At 41.7% G+C, this 21,861-nt stretch overlaps 1 protein-coding gene across 3 annotated transcripts in view; it reads left to right on the top strand.

Annotated features, from left to right (window-relative positions):
- The window catches only part of SLC25A13 (solute carrier family 25 member 13), a 226,698-nt gene that overhangs the window by 193,715 nt on the left and 11,122 nt on the right, over window positions 1-21,861 (top strand). For all 3 annotated transcript variants that reach the window (XM_043462657.1, XM_043462658.1, XM_043462659.1), the window contains one exon: window positions 12,743-12,881. In XM_043462657.1, coding sequence (XP_043318592.1) covers window positions 12,743-12,881 — 139 coding nt within the window. The remainder of the gene's footprint in view (window positions 1-12,742; window positions 12,882-21,861) is intronic.

The raw sequence follows: 21,861 nt of genomic DNA, 5'->3' as shown, positions 1-21,861 counted from the left end.
CTGTGGCATGTGGGGTCTTCCCGGACCAGGGATCAAACCCAAGGCTCCAGCACTGGCAAGTGGATTCTTTACCATTAATCTACCAGGGCATCCCTAATGCATGGTTTCACAAGTAGTTTACCATCTCGTGGGAGTAGTCGGACAAGTAAAGAGATCGTTGGACCACAACATGTGCAGTTGAGAAGGGCTGTCGGAGGGTCGGCCGTGCAGTGTTCTAACAGAGATGGAGCTGACACATAGCAAGAGAGCCAGGAAGGCTTTCAAAGGGGAGACGGCATTGAAAGATGGGGCATAATAGCCAGGGAGAAGACAGAGACAAACGGCATGATCGGCTTTGTGCTTGAGGAGGGGTCATTCAGCATCAGTGTGGAGAGTGCCGTGTTCAAGAGCAAGAGGAAGGCTGGGAGGCCAGTGTGGAAGATACAGGCTGGGGGTGGTGGGGAGGAGGGATGACCATGACCTAAACTAGGGTGTGATGGTGTGTGTGTGGGTGGGGGGGTGTGTTTTTTGGTGGGGGGTATATTTAAAGGGTATGTGAGAGTTAGACTTACCGAGTCTTGGAAAGTAATAAAACGAGAAAAGTATAGGAAGGTTAGAAGCCAGATTTCTGGCTTGAGCACCTGGATGGATGATGATACTGTAAATTTTGTCATTTCATAATACTTGATAAGCTGCAAGAGATCTTAAAAAACCTTCTGTCTGGTGTTACCTTTATAACTGAGGAATCAAAGCACAGAAATCTCAGGAGAATCGGCTAGGTGATTGGCAGGTGGAGGTACAGCTAGGACCAAGACTTCTGACTCCCTGTCTGGTGTTCTTCCTACTCCACCCTGCTGAATGTAGGGCTGGAGCCTTGTCAGAGGACAGGGGCTTGAGATGTTCTTTAGGGATCATGTGCATGCATGAGGCTATGAGAGTGGGTAAGACCCCCAAACCGATGGGACACCAATGATGGAACTCAACAAGTGCCCTCATTTGGGTGCAGGAATAAGTAAGTGTGGGGGAGAGGGTAGTAGAAACAGCTGTCCAGTGGAGAACGGGGAGGAACAGGTGGGAGCCCCAGGAGTGATGAGATGGATTTGGAGGAGAAAGAGAGGAGAGTGCTTTTCAAGTCCTGCAGAGACCGGGGAACTGAAGTCCAAGAAAAGGCCTGTGAACTGAAAGATGGAAGTCACCGGTTATCTTTCAGAAATCAATTTAAGGAGAATGGCAGAGGTAGAAACCTGGAGGAGAAAATATTCACAGATACAAACCAGTCAGCCTAAGGGTTGTACTGTGAAAGAAACAAAAGGGAAAGCATATAGCAACTGGGAGAAAAAATGGAGCCGAGCAGTAACGTTAGCAGGGAGAAGAGGTTGGGAGATTTACTGTTTGTTTTCATTTTGTTGGGAGAAGCTTGCCTGTCTGTAGACAGAAGAGTCACTGACGATGGAAGGATTTGAAAAATCTGAAAATATAACAGGGTCAAATATGGTGCTGGGACTTTTAGGAGGGGCAGAGGCAGGGTCCACCCTTAGGTGGGTATGTATGTGAGTGAGTGTGTTAATGTGTGCACGCAAGCTCTTTAGGGCCAATGCTCACTCTGAGCGAGGCTTCATGCTTAATGCTTCATACAGTTTACACCATTTAATCCCTATTACAACCTCTGATGGGCTTCCCTGACGGCTCATGCAGTAAAGGATCCACCTGCAATGCAGGAGACCTGGACTTGATCCCTGGATCGGGAACATCCTCTGGACAAGGAATTGGCAACCCACTCCAGTATTCTTGCCTGGAGAATTCCATGGACACAGGATCCCAGCGGGCTATAGTCTAGGGGGCCACAGAGAGTTGGACATGACTGAGCGACTAACAATTACATACAGCCTATGATGTAGACAGTTGTTTTGTTTTTAAGCAGTTCCAAGTTACAGTTGAGGAAAGGAACGCGTGATGGGTTTAGGTAATTTTTCTAAGGTTGTATACCTTGTAAGGAAGTGGGAGGCTGGGTTTCAAACTCAATGCAATCTCTCTGTGGAACGTAAGGTATCACATAGACATATCAAGCCTGGTAAGAGAGAGCCTGTGCCTGGTAGATAATTCAAGGAAGTCTAAAGACAAAGTTCTGTGCTATGCACAGATATGGAGCCGTTCACAGGTCTGGTGTCATTGTTGACACTAACTTGCTAAGGAAATGGAAATGAAAACAACTGAGAGGTCACTGAATGCCATGAATTGTGTAATAATTTAGGCTAGGGTAGTTAAAGGATCATTGTTTTCCTAACTGCCTTTAATAGTAAATACTTTTTTAAAACGTTAGATAGAATGACTCAATTTTGCTTTGTTTTGTTGTGTAGAATAAGCACATTATCTTTGATCTTATATCAACTCTTTGAATTCAGTTCAGTTCAGTTGCTCAGTCATGTCCAACTCTGCGACCCCATGAACACCAGGCCTCCCTGTCCATCATCAACTCCCGGAGTCCACCCAAACCCATGTCCATTGTGTCGGTGATGCCATCCAACCATCTCATCCTCTGTCGTCCCCTTCTCCTGCCCTCAATCCTTCGCAGCATCAGGGTCTTTCCCAGTGAGTCAGCTCTTCACATGAGGTGGCCAAAGTATTGGAGTTTCAGCTTCAGCATCAGTCCTTCCAATGAACACCCAGGACTGATCTCCTCTAGGATGGACTGCTTGGATCTCATTGCAGTCCAAGGGACTCTCAGGAGTCTTCTCCAACACCACAGTTCAAAAGCCTCAATTCTTCGGCACTCAGCTTTCTTTATAGTCCAACTCTCACACCCATACATGACTACTGGAAAAACCATAGCCTTGACTAGACAGACCTTTGTTGACAAAGTAATGTCTTTGCTTTTTAATATGCTGTCTAGGTTGGTCATAAATTTCCTTCCAAGGAGTAAGCATCTTTTAATTTCATAGCTGCAATCACCATCTGCAGTGATTTTGGAGCCCAGAAAAATACAGTCAGCCACTGTTTCCACTGTTTCTCCATCTATTTGCTCAACTCCTTAAATTATAGAAATTAAAATTATCCATTGTGAGGCAATTCTGTTCCCTTAACTCTTGCACTGACCATCATATCAGTGCACACTCTGCCTGCCTTGCGGAGAGAGACGTAATCTGACAACGAGCCAGGTGGCTATCCAAATGATAGTACTGAAAAGTAACTCTGTGCCTTCCTGATAACTTTGTCACTAATATCTGCCATAAAATGAACATTTGAGACATTTTGTCTTATTAAAAGGCAAAATTTTAGAAATTAAGGGGTATCAAGTACCTCAAGAGGCCAGGTTTTATAATCTAATGTGGTGTGAACTTGTGTCTAATATTCAAAATTATGTAATGCTGTCCATATTGTGCTTAGAAGTTTGCATTAAAAGAAAATAAACTGGAAGAAAAGACTTAAAAAATCTCTCTATTCCTACATTTCAGATGCATTATCTGTGAAAACGGGATAATAATAGTACCTATACTTGGAACACCAAATAAAATGAGACACTGTGAAAAATATTTTTTTATTCAATGATGCCTAAAGGAACTGAATGTGCTGAACAGGGCTAGAAAAGATCCTTTAAAATACTAGAAAATGGTTAGATTTTTATCATTCTTCCATTCATTCACCAAATATTTGTTGAGGGCTGACATTCTATGAGGTGTGCTGAGTTATGTAGATGAGTGTGGCCTCATTGCCTTCAGAGTGATGAGTGTTAAAGGAGGTCAGAGAATAATTCTAGTGCCATACAGTTCTTTCAAAAGTTAATGTTAACAGGTAGTATAGTTTTTAAAAGAAGAAAGTTCATATATAAAAAGGTATGTAATAACAGAACATTAATCTCCTAGCCTCATGCTTTGGGTAACCTATCTTTCAAGAGGCAAACATTTTTGTCAAGTTAGTATTTTTATTTTGTTGTTTCTTTGTTTTTGTTTTTTGCTAAGTGCCTGCAGGATTAGTTTAAACAAAACACTTTTTTATTTTAGCTTAACTTTTGGAATATAATTTGCTGTCCTTTATATTTAGAAGTACTAAAAATGATGCTACCAATCCACTGTTCATGGAGGGCTCTGAATATATTTTCCAGAAGTGATAGGTATATTTCTTATAATTTGTTCTTTCATTTCTCTGGTTTCTAATTTTGACCATCGTCTGTATTTAAAGGATGGCTAACTTGAGAGATGTGCACTGAATATAAAATAAAGGAGATATGTCTTATGACAGCCAGAGTCCTATGTGGGGTATGATCAATGTAGCAAACAACTTCACGTGGTAGAATTAGGTCTTTTGCCAAATAAAGGATTTGCTCTTCACCTGGTAAATGTAGAACTCTCCTGTGATTCATGTAGAAATCATAAAGGAGTCATACTCCAGATGCCGGTTTTTTAAAGAATATGTCAACTATTCCTATTTTCATCTTTGACAGGACAGTGTGCTTTTCATTGATAATAGTGATTATGTCATCACTTTTTTAATTAAAGATGCTTGTGCCAGGTACTTTATATTAATCATTGCATTTAAATTAAATCTTATGTCAGTACAAATGTTCCTCACTGGTTTTTGAGAGGAACTGGAGGTGCAGAGATTTTAAGAACTTTGCCCAGTATAACGGTAGTTAAGTGGCAGAATAATGATCTGAGCCCAGGTTTCTGACTCTGCAGTCTGTATTCTTGCTCTTGCAGTATCCTGGCCATTGATGTGGAGTGGCAGAATTCAGATATAGATCCACATTTAAGATGATATATTTTGACTATTTCTTTGAATGCAGTCTACCCTTTCTCTTCCTCTTTGAGAAGACTTGCACGTAGATGTGTGTGTGTGTGTGTGTGTGTGTATAACTGAATCACTTTGCTATACACCTAAAATTAATACAGTATTGTAAATCAAATATAGTTGAGTAAAAACACAACCTTTTTTTTTTTTTAATGCTCTCTTATACTATCTAGACAGCAAGGAAAATTGCTTTGTTTCTGAGTGGAGGGGGAGAGAAGGGGGAGGGGAAACCCCCTCCCTAAGCATCAGGAATGCCAAGCTTGTCTCACATGAGTTTCCAGACTGAATTTATGTTTCTTGAGTGATATGAAAGCTCTCAAGATATGGGAATTTATTTTTAAATAATCTTGAATTGGTAGTGCCTCTAGCTACCTGAGAGAAGAACACAAGTTTTCTCAAGAGGAACCCACCTTCAGCCCAAACGTTAAAGAATTTTCATAGATAATATTCCAAGGAAAATGAGCAGCTCTTAAATGTCTCAAATCAGACAAGGAAACAAGGCACTTTAAGAAGAGGTGGCAAAAGCAACCTGACAGCATTTTAAACCTTCAAAGATTTAAAATTTCAAAATTATTGTAACTATAAAGTGAATGTCTTTTTTTAATGTAGAAGTGAAAATATTTATGATGATTGAAATTTAAAATTCAGCATTTCAAAATTCTGCCTTTAACAGCCAATTAAACACAGCTGAAGAGAGAATTAGTGAACTAGTAGACAAGAGAATTACCCGGAATAGAGAGAGAGAGAGGTACACAGGGAACTGTGAGCTGGTTTAATGGGTATAAACAAAAACCAGGAGGAAATGACGGCTGAAAATTCTCTAGAACTATTGAAAGCTATTAATCTAGAGATTCAATAAGCATAGCAAATCCCAATCTGGATAAATTAATCCAGACTAGACATATCAGAATGAAACTGCTAAATACTGAAGCTGAAGAGAAGCTTCAAAGACGCTGAAGGGTGGCTAGAAAGTGTCTTTAAAGGGGAACAGTTGAACTGTTGGCTAACTTAGAAACAGAGGAAGCTGGAAGTCATTTGAATAATATCGTCAGTGTGTACAGAAAACAAAAAAACAAAACCTTTCAACCTAGAAGTCTATGGCCTATGAAAATGTCTTCCAGGAACAGGGTAAAATAAAGATATTTTTTAGACTAGGAAAACTCTGAAAACACATCATTGGTAGAACCTTCCCAAAGGAAATTCTAGAATGTACTTCAGGTAAGACGAAAATGATTCCAGATGATAGTTTGCAGATGGAACAAGGGATGAAGAGCAAAAAAAGTGGTAAATATTTACTCTAAATAACTTTGCCTGAATTTAAATGTAATATCTATATATAATGGTAATTATAATGCTTAATGTAATTTGAGCTAGAAATAAATACATGACAATAAGATGGAGGAGTTGCTTATAATTTAAATAGTCTAATGTGCAAGTATTGTATAAGAGGAAGGTGAAGATTACAGACAGAGTATTTATATTAAAATTTTCAGGGTCTAAACCTTGGGACTAGAAACAAACTATGCAACTTGTAAATGAGTCACATGGAGAAGTTGGGGGCAAAGAAGGCAAGAAAAGAAAGAAAAATTTAAAACATGGGACATAGTTTACAGATTAGCTTTGTGAAGAAGACAAGACTTCTTTGAGACTAAAATTCCATGTAGTAAAGCTCTCCATCCCATCTGAATGATGAGCATCATTGATGGCCAAGCAACATACAATGGCAGAAGACTAGAGAATTAGACCTGGTACAGGTGTGGCATTTCCTACCAAAATCCCTCGAGATGTCAAGGTGCTTTTGTTAGGATTGCAATGAAATTAAAGAGACACCAGTATCCTAAAAGTCCCTGGACTAAAGAAAGCCAAGAATAAGCATTGAGATTTTATATACAGTTGAAGTAATTTCAGTGTCGCTTACGTGGAGTCTCCAATTGTTGACCGGTTGATTTGGCTTTCACACCAGTGACACAACATAAAGGCGGGGGGTGGGGGGGAGGGGGGAGGCACCAGTGGTATTTCTCGGAAAGGTGCTGCCAGGTTGTATATCCAAGGGTTAACTCGCTTGGGAGAAACCAAGAGGAATGCTCAAGGATCAAGACATGACGTGCCGCCCATTGTTTGTAGCTCCAGGATCAAAATATACAATTATACTTGCCAAATAAATTCTAAACCTGCACGGTAGGAAAAGAGGGGTGGCTCTGCCTACAGGTGCCAGAAGCATTAAATAACCTTCCCAGACAAGGTGCACCACTGTTGTTCTGAAGGCTGCAGGGTCCCCCCAGTCTGGCATTTTCCCTCGTGTTAGACAATGTGCATTCACTGCAGGAGTCTCTGTTAAGCCTCCGTCTCCCAGACCTGCTGGCTCCTGGTGCCGGGCCCTGACACAGAGGTGCCTTTGTGAGTGTAATTACCTTCCCCTGTATTAGAAGTAGTCTGTTTGGAGCTCTGTTTGTAGGTGCAGCTAGAATAGGCGGGAATTAGCATGTGAAAAGACCTGCCCTGGCCCTGACTTCTTTATCAGCCACCATCCTTCAGGATTTCCCGCCAACGCCCCCCCCCCCCCCTTGTTGGGCAGGTGTGATACCATCCAAGATGAAGAGCTTTCAAAGAAGGAGAAAGACACTGGAGATAGCAATATGTGTGTATGTGTAAAATACAAATCCTGTTGTGTTACATCTTTGGACAATTTCATGCCAGACAGAGCTGGCAGAGTAAACTTGGGTGGATGATTCCAGCAAGTTAAGAATTGATTAAAGCTCCCTTGGGCTTTCACCATAGTGTCCACATCAGGGGAGAAAAATGAGACGCCAAACAAATAATTCCTTTACCCTGGCTGTGTTGTGGCCAGCATCTCTAAACCATCTAATTGTCCTGTCCATCATGGACTATTAACATGGAGGTAAGTGAAGTTCCTAGACCTTAAATAGAATGGTGATCGAGAGACTCTGGATGGATATGGGATTGGAATGGAGCCAGAGTTGATAATTAAACTAGATCTGAGTTTTGATTCTAGTTCATTCACATATAGGTCTCCCCTAAGATGCCTTTTATTGTTCCTGTGTGTTATTAGTGGGTCTTTTATTAACAAGAAAAAAAACCAAATACATAATTTCCCCTTTTTGGTGAAAGAGTGCTTTAATGGAGAATAAGAAAATTAGATGATTGCATTTTTCACATATTAATTTCCCCCAAGTGATTTTACTGTGTGTATAAAGGAAATTCGGGGCCAGCCAGGGAATGTCTGAGGGCAGGGCTGCCTAGAGCAGGGAAACGTGTGGATTTTTCTTATGGAGAGGAACATTTAAAGATTTATTTTGGGTGGTACACCCGTTGTCATTTATTAATTTTTTAATGGCCAAAGTACTTAATTTTGTGTTGCTGACGCAGGTTTTTGGGCAGCATGGAATGTTTCCCTTTATTATTAAATATAAGGTTGCCTGTTCAGAATGGGTGGCCACTTAGTAAAAATTGTACGTGGGGCCAGTAGCATTCAAGTCAAACAAGTTTATGTTTTGATGTAGGACGGGAGAATGGGTGTTCACCACAACGTGAAGGATTTATCAAGGAATCTGGGAAACATTCTCACTGTTGGAACTTGAAAAGCCTCCCTCACGTCCGGCCTCTTTCTTCATGGTGCGGGAGCAACAGGTCAGATGTTGCCTGAGGCAGCCTTACAAATCGGCACCTGCCTTTGTGCCTAGACCTGAAGGAAGTGGTGGGGAAAGGAGACCAGGGAAATTTAATAAGTCTGTGCCTTTTTCCTCAACCCCTTTCACAGTCAGCTTTCCTTGGACATTGGGCTTTAACGCCGGACGTGTGAGAGAGGCAGGGGGCACCTCGTGGCTAGGGAGGAGCCGTGGGCTGCCAAAGATGCCCAAGCAGGTGCCGGGAGAGGCAGGGACCACAGACCTCCTCATCCCCACTGGCCCTCACACTTGCACTGGACTTGATACTTTACCTGGGACTTCAGTAATTATTTCCTCATGGATTCCCAAACCCCTGTGCCCCTGTCTACCCCAAAGAAGGCAACCTTCAGCCGGCCTTTTTGGTGGAAGAGGAAGATTTCACCTTTAACTTTCCTTGGTGCTCCTTGATCGCCTAGCCATACAGCCCCGGGAGATGGTACATCTGTTAGGCCCCAGGGCCCCTTCACAACTCACTCGGTGGAAAGTAGAGTTTTTTTTAAATGTTTTCACTTGTGGACAAAGACATCCCTGCCTCTATGGAGCAGAGATGGTGGCTGTTCCACAAAATATCTTTCTTCTTCCACTCTTCTCTTCTCTTCCTTTTTTTTTTTCCCAGATAATCAGAAACCTAAAACCTCTTAACAGGGTCTCACCTTGGCTCCAGCACGTGTAACTTATCTGACAACATGGTCTGATCCCTGGTAGAAAAAAAGATAACAAATTCCTGACCGTTTTTTCCTTTCGTGTTTCACAGTATCGCTCCACCTTTTCCTTCAATGGGTTTTGTTTGTTCATCGTGTTTTGATCAAGTCATTTTTCTTCTTAGTCATCTGGAACTGTTTTCAAGCATCTCTTAAAGCACACTACACCTCTTGTCAGGCTCTTGTTCTCACAGTGATACGTGGCTTATTGCCATGATTTCAGGAAAGCAGAGTTCCTTCTCAGGGAAACCCAGCTGCTTCTTCACTTTGCCTTACTCTTCTGTGTCAGAGTAAGGGATGTTTCTAATTTCAGATCACATATCAGTGTATCCCAAGCCTCTCATTTCTCTCTTTAGTTGTGGTGTGTTCTATGGGAGTTGGCAAAGCCAAATCCGTGTCACCAGGAATGTGTCTTGGGCCCTAACTAACAGCCAAAGTGTTTGTTGTTTTCTAAATTAAATCAGATGTAGTTTCTGGCTCCCGGTTGTTTACACTCTGAAGTAGGCAACAGTGATCTAGGCAGATATAAGAGCATGAAGAGATCTCAGAATAGCATTGAGGAGGTGGAGACAGTGTGATGTGTGCATGTTCAATCGTGTCCGACTCTGCGACCCCATGGACAGGCTCCTCTGTCCATGGGATTCTCTAGGCAAGAATACTGGAGTAGGTTGCCGTTTTCTCCTCCAGGGAATCTTCCTGACCCAGGGATTGAACCCGCATCCCTTAAGTCTCCTGCATTGGCAGATGGGTTCTTTACCACATTGCCCCCAGGGAAGGCCAGACAGTGTGGAGCCGTGTGGAATCCACTCCTTGTCTGTTTTCTACTTACTTTGAAAGAGTGGTGTTTGGGTTTAAATGAATGACGAGGAAGTATGTAAGAGCTCGATGTGCCTAGCTTAACAGTCATCAAAGAAGATGCAGAGTGATAGGTGTGCCTTGATTGATCAGGTGAATGAGGCATTGAGTACCTTTCACTGAGGGGAATCGGGCTTCCCAGGAGAGGAACATGGGAGAGGGAAGCCATTGCAAAGTTTTAACAAAGGTGAGAACACCGGGTCTCACCCACAGGACAGCCAAGAGCATGATAACAGTGGAGTTTTGGAAACAGCATATAGAAAAGGAATGCAGACATTTCGGCTAAGGGTATGTTAGACCATATCACCCCCTCACTCTCCCACAAAAAAGAAAACCAAAAAACCAGATAGTGTGAGTTGAAGGAGAAGAAAAGGCATAAATGAACCACAGAAACATGATCCCAAATGTGGAATGGTGGTTAATATTACTTTTGAAGGTGGTGCTTCAAAACATATATGGTAGCTGCAGTGTTTATCTCTTGTTGTTGAAAATTAAGGGCAATTTAAATTGTCAATATTCTCCTGTATTGTCTGTGATCAGCACTTAATATTTTATAATCAGAGAGGAAAATACGTTAAAGGGAAAATGTTACAAGTAATATTACCAGAGCATATAGACTAAAGTTCTATAGATGCAAAGATTCAGGAGATGAGGTCAATGGTTAAAAACTAATAGATTAGTAAAAAGCAAGTTTTGTGTGAGGAGGAGTGATATCGCTCTAAACAATTGCTCCAAAGTGACTTCTTTAGGAAGTCAGTAAAATGGCAGTGTTTTGTTTTGCTTTCTTTTACTATACTGAGGGAGTCAAACATGAAGTTTTTAACTGATCTTAATTTGAGATGGTCACTTGGTATCTAATTTGAATGTTTCCTGGACAGACTCTGCTTGTGAGCAAATAGGGAAGAGAACTTACAGACAGGTTTGGAGGCAAAATAGGGAAGAGGACGTGAAAATAGACAAACAAATGAGTAACAGTATTACCCCGACACAGGAACTCCCCGGATTATAACCTTTAAAAAAACAAATCGTTAGGAAAGGATTGAATGCTGCATGGATACTGGTGTTATAGTGTACTTTTTTCTCTTGGAAAAAACTGGGCGAGATGGCAAAAACTCGAGCATCCTGCATTTTGGACCGGTCTCTGGCACTGCCTCCAAGGAAGTCCCTTGAGCAAGTCAACAGCAAGGCCCTTAATAAGGGTGTGATTGATAGGTTAACTGTCCTGGGCATCATTTTGCACATGTATAAAACGAGGAATTTGGCTGTGCTAAATTCTGTGGTTCTTCTTTTCAGTCACTCATTTAACAGGTTGGGGGTTAACAGAGGTGTGGGCTGATTGGCCGTATGTGATAGAGACATGTCCTTTATTTATTTATTTAGAATATCTGTACTCACAGTGGACAGAGGCAGCTTATTAACACATCGATGGGTGAGCTGGTTGAAGAACAGCCAACATGACAGAAGCCAGATTCCAAGCATTTGTTCCAGTTGGAAGGATGGGCCAAACTAGGATGAAGTTTAATAGGATTAAACATAAAGCCCTGCTTATGTTACTTGTTTAGGGCAATCAATTAAGTTACAGTAGACCTACGTTAATAGCAGTCCCTGTGAAAAAGACTAAGGGTTTTAATACCCACAAGCTCAGTGTGAATCAGGAGTGTAATTCGGGTGTCAGAGAAGGAAAGGCTACAATAACACATGTGTAGTGTTAAGGAGCTTTGACAGATTGAAGCCTGGCATCAGGCAAATAGCCGAGATCCAACATCACTAGACCTCAATAAATGTCACTGGGCTTGGCTAGATCCGTGGAATCGAATGGATTCATTCCTGTCTTTGAAGAATCTCTCAATTTGGTGAAAATTTTTAGGTATTAGAAATCTGTGAAAGAAATGGTGTTGAAAAGGGGGGCTTCCTTCCCATTTAGCCTACCTAAAACCCATTATATGTCTTGTGGTTTTCGGTAGAATTTTATATCATATTTCTGGGCATGCATCAATTTTCAAGGCCTCCCCCTGGCATTATTTTGGCACCAGAAATGATTTGGTGAAGACCTTGCCTTAGCTGCTAATTGTTCTACACAGAGCTCTTAAATGTACAGGAATTATTATAAACACTTTAAGGTTTTAGTATAGGCATTTATCAACGTTTCATAGACCCTGGAGAGTAGGGTAAGTACATGAATAAATTGGGGGATCCATGAACCCCTTGAAAAGGTATATAATTTTATACATATGTGTAATTTTTTCTGGGAAAAAATCCAACACTTTCATGAGAGTCTCAAAAACAATACAAAAAACAACCCCCTTCCCCTGCCACCTCTATAATTTGCCCCCTTCCAGGTGTGTAACAAAGAGGCATCTTGATTGTTGCTGCCTGCCTTCTGAGAACAAATCCTCCTTGAAATGTGAGTGACCTGCCATCAGTTAGGGATTTAAAAGGATGTTGCAGGCAGGGTTCCAAAACGGTTTTCACCAAAATCTTACCATTAGAATGAGGAAGAACTCTCCCCTCTTGCTCATACCATGCAATAAAATGCTTTATTTTAAACTACAAAATTCCGACTTATTACTTGCAGAATCCGGGTTATATATACTTTTTTCCATTCCCCTTTCAGCTTGTAAGTACACATTTGGTCTTCTCCAGGAATATTTTGTTCTGAGGGAAGTTCCAAAGAAGCTTGATCTTCTCAATGGGATATGTGTTTCATGTGGTTTCTCTTCCTTTTCAAACGCACAGGGTGCCAAAGCTTGCTTTCTGCGGGACATTCCTTTCTCGGCCATCTACTTCCCGTGCTACGCTCATGTGAAGGCAGCCCTTGCAAGTGAAGATGGGCAGATTAGCCCTGGAAGTCTGCTCTTAGCTGGCGCCATAGCTGGTGAGTGTCCTTGGAGCTCTGCCCCCACCCAGGCCCCTGAGCCGGGGTCTTTGCTTATGGTTATTGATGTGAGATGGCCAGAGATTGCTTTGAAGCGCTCCTGAAAAGAAAGGGAAAGAAATGAATCTTACTTCAGGCAGATCTGGCTATTAGACAAACTTAATTTGTTAACCACCTCCCCGCCAACCACCACCACCCAAAAAAACAATCAAACAAAAAGGGCTCGTTAAAAATCGGTGCATTTTGTAACATTGTCAGATTCCAATTCAAGCTCATATCCTTTCTTAGTTTCACTTACTACTGTAAGAACAAGAACTATTCAGGCAAACTTTTTTTTTAAAGTGTTAATGCTTGTGCCTTAAAGGTGTCTAACCGAAATAATACATAAAAGCTCGTCCAGAAAATTTAAGCAATAGTTACTCTCATCGAGAGAAAAGAAATGGAGCGGAACTGGAAGCAGCGTGGGTCTGATTCCAGCTAGCTCTGTAAGTTTGTAAGGTTGGAGTGTGTGCGTGTGCTGGATCTCAGCGAGAAGTGACTGTCTTCCCTAGTGCTACAGGGCTAGTGTGAAAGGAAGAAAACCGATGCGGAAGTTGGCTTTTCCATTCCCAGTGTAAATCCCTTGAGGAACTTTGGCTATAGCCCCATCAGGAATGACTGTGCTCTTTGAGGCTGCTCCTTGTTTAGAGACCCTAAGAGTAGAACAATCTGGATTAACTCCCCAGGTGGTGACAAACATTTAATGAGTTAACAGACCCTAAGGCAGTCAGGGGGTGCCTGACTTCAAAGTTTCCACACAAGGGGTGTTCTCCTCAGACATGTGGCTCGCCTCTCTTGAGACCTACCCCCTGCTTTGAGAAACTTTTTGCTGTCTTGTGAGCCCCTATGTCCTGCCTGTAGCCTGAGGAGCCCTGGAGGCAGGAACCTGTGGAATTTTAAATTCTTACTCTTTAAATTCTTACTATTCTGTTATGTGCTGTACTCAGTCATGTCCGTCTGGAACCCACGTCTCCTGAATTGCAGGCAAATTCTTTACCATCTGAGACACAAGCTCATTAAGTGAAGGTGTTAGTTGCTCAGTTGTGTCCGACTCTTCACGACCCCTTGGACTGTAGCCCATCAGGCTCTCTGTCTATAGGATTTCCCAGGCAAGACTACTGGAGTGGGTCACCATTTCCTTCTCCAGGGGATCTTCCTGACCCAGGGATCAAACACAGGTAACCTACAACGCAGGCAGATTCTTTACCTTCTGGGTCACCAGGGAAGCCTTAAATTCTTGGTTAATGGTTTTTCTTCAAAGGTGGTGATGTTGGCATATGAGGCAGGGTTGTCCTTTCCTGGCAGCTCAGGGAGCCTTGATATATGAATCCATAGTGAGATTACTCTACCTACATCAGAAAATCAAGATTTTATAACTAGAGCATAGAATTCCCAGTTTTAATGCCAGTTTGGCCATTGACACACTGTCTCCTTTATATGTCATTTACAGGTGTAAAAATGATGTTTTGAGCCCAAAGGTTATAATACCATTTATTTCAAATCACTTACCCAAAATAAGTGAAAAACTTACCAGCTTACCAGTAGGACCTACTGGGGAGAACTAGCATACCACTTAGAATCCACCTGCCAATGCAGGAGACAAGGGTTCAATCCCTGCATTGGGAAGATACCCTGGAGAAGAAAATGGCAACCCACTCCAGTATTCTTGCCTGGGGAATCCCATGGACAGAGGAGCCTGGAGGGCTGCAGTCCATGGGGTCGCCAAAGGGTGGGACACAATTTAGAGACTAAACAACAACAGCAAATCCATTATTCTATGATCCTAAAATAATCATCATTTAACATTTTGCTAATTTCTCCCCCTTGGGTGGTTTTTAACAGGGTTGTGATCACACTGTGGGTATACTGTTCACTTACTATCATTTCTGAAGCATTGTTCAACCGTCACGGCAAAATGAAAAAAGGCAGGTGCTGTAGGGTCAGGCTATCAGTTCAGTTCAGTTCAGTTTCTCAGTCGTGTCTGACTCTTTGCGACCCCATGAACCACAGCACGCCAGGTCTCCCCTGTCCATCACCAACTCCCGGAGTCCACCCAAACCCATGCCCATTGAGTTGGTGATGCCATCCAACCATCTTATCCTCTGTCGTCCCCTTCTCCTCCTGCTTTCAATCTTTCCCAGCATCACAGTCTTTTCAAATGAGTCAGCTCTTCACATCAGGTGACCAAAGTATTGGACTTTCAGCTTCAATATCAGTCCTTCCAGTGAACACCCAGGACTGATCTCCTTGCACTCCAAGGGACTCTCAAGAGTCTTCTCCAACACCACAGTTCAAAAGCATCAATTCTTCTGCACTCAGCTTTCTTTATAGTCCAACTCCACATCCATACATGACCACTGGGAAAACCATAGCCCTAACTAGATGGACCTTTGTTGACAAAGTAATGTCTCTAGGTTGGTCATAACTTTCCTTCCAAGGAGTAAGCGTCTTTTAATTTCATGGTAGCAATCACCAACTGCAGTGATTTTGGAGCCCAGAAAAATAAAGTCAGCCACTGTTTCTACTGTTTCCCCTTCTTTCTGCCATGAAGTGATGGGACCAGATGCCATTCTTAGTTTTCTGAATGTTGAGCTTTAAGCCAACTTTTTGACTCTCCTCTCTCACTTTTCATCAAGAGGCTCTTTAGTTCTTCTTCACTTTCTGCCATAAGGGTGGTGTCATCTGCATATCTGAGGTTATTGATATTTCTCCTGGCAATCTAGATTCCAGCTTGTACTTCCTCCAGCCTAGCATTTCTCATGATGTACTCTGCATATAAGTTAAATAAGCAGGGTGGCAATATACAGCCTTGATGTACTCCTTTTCCTATTTGGAACCAGTCTGCTGTTTCATTTCCAGTTCTACCTGTTGCTTCCTGACCTGCATACAGGTTTCTCAAGAGGCAGGTCAGGGGGTCCGGTATTCTCATCTCTTTCAGAATTTTCCACAGTTTATTGTGATCCACACAAAGGCTTTGGCATAGTCAATAAAGCAGAGATAGATGTTTTTATGGAAATCTCTTGCTTTTTCAATGATCCAGTGGATGTTGGCAATTTGATCTGTGGATCTTCTGCCTTTTCTAAAATCAGCTTGAACATCTGGAAGTTCACGGTTCACGTATTGCTGAAGCCTGGCTTGGAGAATTTCAAGCATCACTTTACTACTGTGTGAGATGAGTGCAATTGTGTAGTAGTTTGAACATTCTTTGGCATTGCCTTTCTTTGGGATTGGAGTGAGAACTGACCTTTTCCAGACTTGTGGCCACTGCTGAGTTTTCCAAATTTGCTGGCATAATGAGTGTAGCACTTTCACAGCATCATCTTTCAGGATTTGAAATAGTTCAACTGGAATTCCATCACCTCCACCAGCTTTGTTCGTAGTGATGCTTCCTAAGGCCCACTTGACTTCACATTCCAGGATGTCAGGCTCTAGGTGAGTGATCACACCATCGTGATTATCTGGGTCATGAAGATCTTTTTTGTACAGTTCTTTTTTGTATTCTTGCCACCTCTTCTTAATATCTTCTGCTTCTGTTAGGTCCCTACCATTTCTGTCCTTTATTGAGCCCATCTTTGCACACCGTGAAATTAGGCCATGCTGTGTAGGGCCACCCAAGACGGACGGGTCATGGTGGAGAGGTCTGACAGAATGTGGCCCACTGGAGAAGGGAATAGCAAACCACTTCAGTATTCTTGCCTTGAGAACCCCACGAACAGTATGAAAAAGCAAAAAGATAGGACACTCAAAGATGAACTCCCCAGATCGGAAGGTGCCCAATATGCTATTGGAGATCAGTGGAGAAATAACTCCAGAAAGAATGAAGGGATGGAGCCAAAGCAAAAACAACACCCAGTTGTGGATGGGACTGGTGATAGAAGCAAGGTCCAATGCTGTAAAGAACAATATTGCATAGAAACCTGGAAACCTGGTCCATGAATCAAGGCAAATTGAAAGTGGTCAAACAGGAGATGACAAGAGTGAACATCGACATTCTAGGAATCAGCAAACTAAGATGGACTGCAATGGGTGAATTTAACTCAGATGACCATTATATCTACTACCGTGGGCAAGAATCCCTTAGAAGAAATGGAGTAGCTATCATACTCAACAGCAGAGTCCGAAATGCAGTACTTGGATGCAATCTCAAAAACGACAGAATGAGCTCTGTTCGTTTCCAAGGCAAACTATGCAGTATCACAGTAATCCAATGCCCCGACCAGTAACGCTGAAGAAGCTGACGTTGAACGGTTCTATGAAGACCTACAAGACCCTCTAGAACTAATACCCAAAAAGGATGTCCTTTTCATTATAGGGGACTGGAATGCAAAAGTAGGAAGTCAAGAAACACCTGGAGTAACAGGCAAATTTGGCCTTGGAGTACAGAATGAAGCAGGGCAAAGGCTAATAGAGTTCTGCCAAGAGAACGCACTGGTCATAGCAAACACCCTCTTCCAACAACAACAAGAGATGACTATACACATGGACATCACCAGATGGTCGACCCCGAAATCAGATTGATTATATTCTTTGCAGCCAAAGATGGAGAAGCTCTATACAGTCAGCAAAAACAAGACTGGGAGCTGACGTGACTCAGATCATGAACTCCTTATTGCCAGATTCAGACTGAAATTGAAGAAAGTGGAGAAAACCACTAGACCATTCAGGTATGACCTAAATCAAATCCCTTATGACTATACAGTGGAAGTGAGAAATAGATATAAGGGACTAGATCTGATAGACAGAATGCCTGATGAAATATGGACGGAGGTTCATGACACTGTACAGGAGACGAGAATCAAGACCATCCCCAAGAAAAAGAACTGCAAAAAAGCAAAATGGCTGTCTGAGGAGACCTTACAAATAGCTGTGAAAAGAAGGGAAGGGAAAAGCAAAGGAAAAAAGGAAAGATATACCCATTTGAATGCAGAGTTCCAAAGAATAGCCAGGAGAGATAAGAAAGCCTTCCTCAGTGATCAGTGCAAAGAAATAGAGGAAAACAATACAATGGGAAAGACTAGAGATCTCTTCAAGAAAATTAGAGATACCAAGGGGTCAGACTATCCAGGTTCAAATTCCAGTTTCCCCACTGAGAGCTGTGTGACCTGAATGAGTTAATGTCTCTCTGTTTGTTTCTCCACCTATGGATGGAGCTAAGAATAGTCTTAGTATCATAAGACTATTATGAAGATCAAGTGAATTAATAGATACAAAGATCCAGGAAAGTACCTAGGACATAATAAGTATTTTTAGGTTTTTTTTTGTTTGTTTGTTTTTTTCTAATAAGTATTTTTGAATGTTCAGTACTAGTATTAATATTCTTAAGACTTTGTAAACAAAACTTTTAATTGCTGCATCCTTAAATCATCATCGATCTTAAAATGATAAACTTTTTTCAGAAAAAATTTAAATACATGATATTGTTAAACATCTTTGTGCATAAGACTTTTCTCCCTGTTTTAGATCATTTCTTTGGGAGACATAAATTCTCTGAAATGAGTTTGCTGGTTTTTAAGGCATACTAATTTATATCCCCATGCTGCTATTATTTTAGCCCTCTAACCATCCCATCATCTTTCAGAGTTGTTCTCCAGATACCGTCTATATTAGTTATTGGTCGCCACATAACATATTATGCCAAAACTTATCAGCTTAAAACAACAAATGTTTATTATCCCAGGATCTGTGGGTCAGGAGCAGCTTCTGTGATTGCCCTCTAGCTCAAGTCTGTTGTGAGGAGTCGGCCAGGGCTCTGGAAAGCCTGGCCAGGGTTGGGAGGAAGCATTTTCAGGATGGCTCAATCGCATGGCATTGGCTGGTCCATTGATTCCTTGCCGCAGGGCCTCTCTGTGGCTCCTCGGGTGTCCACATGCCACGGCCGCTGGCTTCCCCCGGAGCAAGATGAGGGAGGGATAGGAGAGAAGAAGAGAAGACAGCGGAAGCTGCAGTGTCTTTATGAACAGTTGCACCCCTTCATTGCCACACTGTCCCGTTGGTCATCCTGATCACCCCTGTAATGTCACAGAGGCGACAGAGAGGCAGAGGTCAGAACATCAGGAGGGGAGGACCACTGAGGCCCATTGGGAGCGAGCTGCCCTGCGACCACGGAAGGTCTCCTTCCATCCTACTGTCCACCTCCCCTTCCCTGTAAGACAGGGCGATATATAAGACAGAGGTTGTCATTGGTTTTTTTCTTGAAAGGACAGATCAGCCACAAAGCTTGATGATTTTGAGTATTCCACAAATCTTCATCAACTGTGTAAAGGAGAACTGAGCTACTTCCTTAATTTCATAACAAATATCAGAAGCCATGGCAAATGTCATGACCTGCAGTCACATTAAAATTAAGAAGGTTTTGGTTAATGTTTTTGACCCTTGTTTTGGAGGTGCCAGTCAATATGGTAAACGTGAAAGGGAAGTAACAGTCATAAGTATTAGAAGACATGAGTCTGTCATTATTTGAAAATGATTATTTACCTGAAAATCCAAATTAAAATACCTTAAAATGAATCGGGAGAGGACATGTTGATGGGGTGCATAGTCATGAAGCCAGGGAGTAGGTAGGTCCCAAGGCCAAAGTGATCTTTGTTGTCATTAAAAGAAAGGAGGAAATCTGATCTCAAAATAAGCTGTAAGGAATTGACCACTAACTTATTACTATGAGAAATGTCTCAGTACTGTTTTTATGTGACATAATACACATTTTTATACAAAATGTAATTTTTATATTTTATACTTCAGTTGATCTCTTACACAGGCTGCATATATTTTTGTTGGACAATGCTATGATACAGAAGATCCATCTGGGTTCAGTGAATATGATTTTCCCCTTTTATGTTTTGACAGGAATTTCAGTTATTCAGTATTACCTGACTTTCTCCAAAAAATTTGATTTGATTTAAAGTTAGATTGCTTTAGTAATATGCAACTTTTTAACAGGTGGTTGTTGGTATCTTAAAATGTAGAGAATATTACAATTTTTGGGGTCTATGTATAGCCGTGAAGAGATACCCCATGTCCGAGGTAAGAGAAACCCAAGTAAAATGGTAGGTGTTGCGAGAGGGCATCAGAGGGCAGACACACTAAAACTATAATCACAGAAAACTACCCAATCTGATCACAGGACCACAGCCTTGTCTAACTCAATGAAACTAAGCCATGCCGTGTGGGGCCACCCAAGATGGTCAGGTCATGGTGGAGAGGTCTGACAGAATGTGGTCCACTGGAGATGGGAATGGCAAACCACTTCAGTTATTCTTGCCTTGAGAACCCCATGAACAGTATGAGAAGGCAAAATGAAAGGATACTGAAAGAGGAACTCCCCAGGTCCATAGGTGCCCAATATGCTACTGGAGATCAGTGGAGAAATAACTACAGAAAGAATGAAGGAATGGAGCCAAAGCAAAAACAATACCCAGTTGTGGATGGGACTGGTGATAGAAGCAAGGTCCAATGCTGTAAAGAGCAATATTGCATAGGAACCTGGAATGTTAGGTCCATGAATCAAGGCGAATTGGAAGAGGTCAAACAGGAGATGGCAAGAGTGAATGTCGACATTCTAGGAATCAGCGAACTAAAATGGACTGGAATGGACGGAGGAGCCTGGTGGGCTACAGTTCATGGGGTTGCAAAGAGTCGGACACGACTGAGCAACTTAACTTTCACTTTCACTTTCATATCTGGTTGTAAACTTGGAAGATCTTTAAATACTGGGGACATCTCCATTAATTCACAGGATTGAGTTAAGACTAGCGGATATTTGAATTTATGTTCATTAGCCAAAGTGCTTCATGTGTGAGAAGGTGAGGGTTGAGGCCAGGGACCTGAAATTGAGGAACCAAACTCTAATTCATTCTTAATTAAATGTTGCTTTTTTGATTAAAGGGCATTTCAGAGTGCTTTATGAATAATATCAAGTGAAGGATATCTAATACTTATCAAATATTACAGAGCAGCTCATCCCAGAGGGTCTTAATTTAAGAGTGGTGAGGTAGAGGAACAAGTCAGACTGCAGTGATGGTCTTGTGATCGTTGAATTAATTAGTCTAAGTAGCAATTCAGAGATATCTTTAACAGCTATTCAGAGTATAGATATGGGAGAGTTATGAGTGTGACCGGTCATGATGCTTTCACAAATGTATTAGAAGAATTAAGTTAGGAGAAAAGTACCATTGGCACATAATTATATAAAATATAACAATTTTTAAAGTATGTGGACATAAAGCTTAAGATAATTTAAAAGCAATTCTTAGATCCTTAAAAAAAAAAAGTAGTAGAGAAGTTGAATCAAGGTAATGAACTGAGCATGTTCATCCATCTTGTCTTGCAAATACCTTAAAATGTTAGAAAATAGTTTTTTTTTTTCTTTTCTTCTTTTTTTTTTTTATTAGTTGGAGGCTAATTACTTCACAACATTTCAGTGGGTTTTGTCATACATTGATATGAATCAGCCATAGAGTTACACGTATTCCCCATCCCGATTCCCCCCTCCCACCTCCCTCTCCACCCGATTCCTCTGGGTCTTCCCAGTGCACCAGGCCCGAGCACTTGTCTCATGCATCCCACCTGGGCTGGTGACCTGGGCTGGTGACCTGTTTCACCATAGATAATATACATGCTGTTCTTTCGAAACATCCCACCCTCACCTTCTCCCAGAGAGTTCAAAAGTCTGTTCTGTACTTCTGTGTCTCTTTTTCTGTTTTTGCATATAGGGTTGTCGTTACCATCTTTCTAAATTCCATATATATGTGTTAGTATGCTGTAATGGTCTTTATCTTTCTGGCTCACTTCACTCTGTATAGGGGGCTCCAGTTTCATCCATCTCATTAGAACTGATTCAAATGAATTCTTTTTGATGGCTGAGTAATATTCCATAGTGTATACGTATCACAGCTTTCTTATCCATTCGTCTGCTGATGGACATCTAGGTTGCTTCCATGTCCTG

Source organism: Cervus canadensis, chromosome 3 (genome assembly GCF_019320065.1).
Source record: "Cervus canadensis isolate Bull #8, Minnesota chromosome 3, ASM1932006v1, whole genome shotgun sequence".
Taxonomy (NCBI): domain Eukaryota; kingdom Metazoa; phylum Chordata; class Mammalia; order Artiodactyla; family Cervidae; genus Cervus; species Cervus canadensis.
The sequence above is the reverse complement of the archived record's forward strand: the minus strand, read 5'-3'. Positions and strand labels throughout refer to the sequence as shown.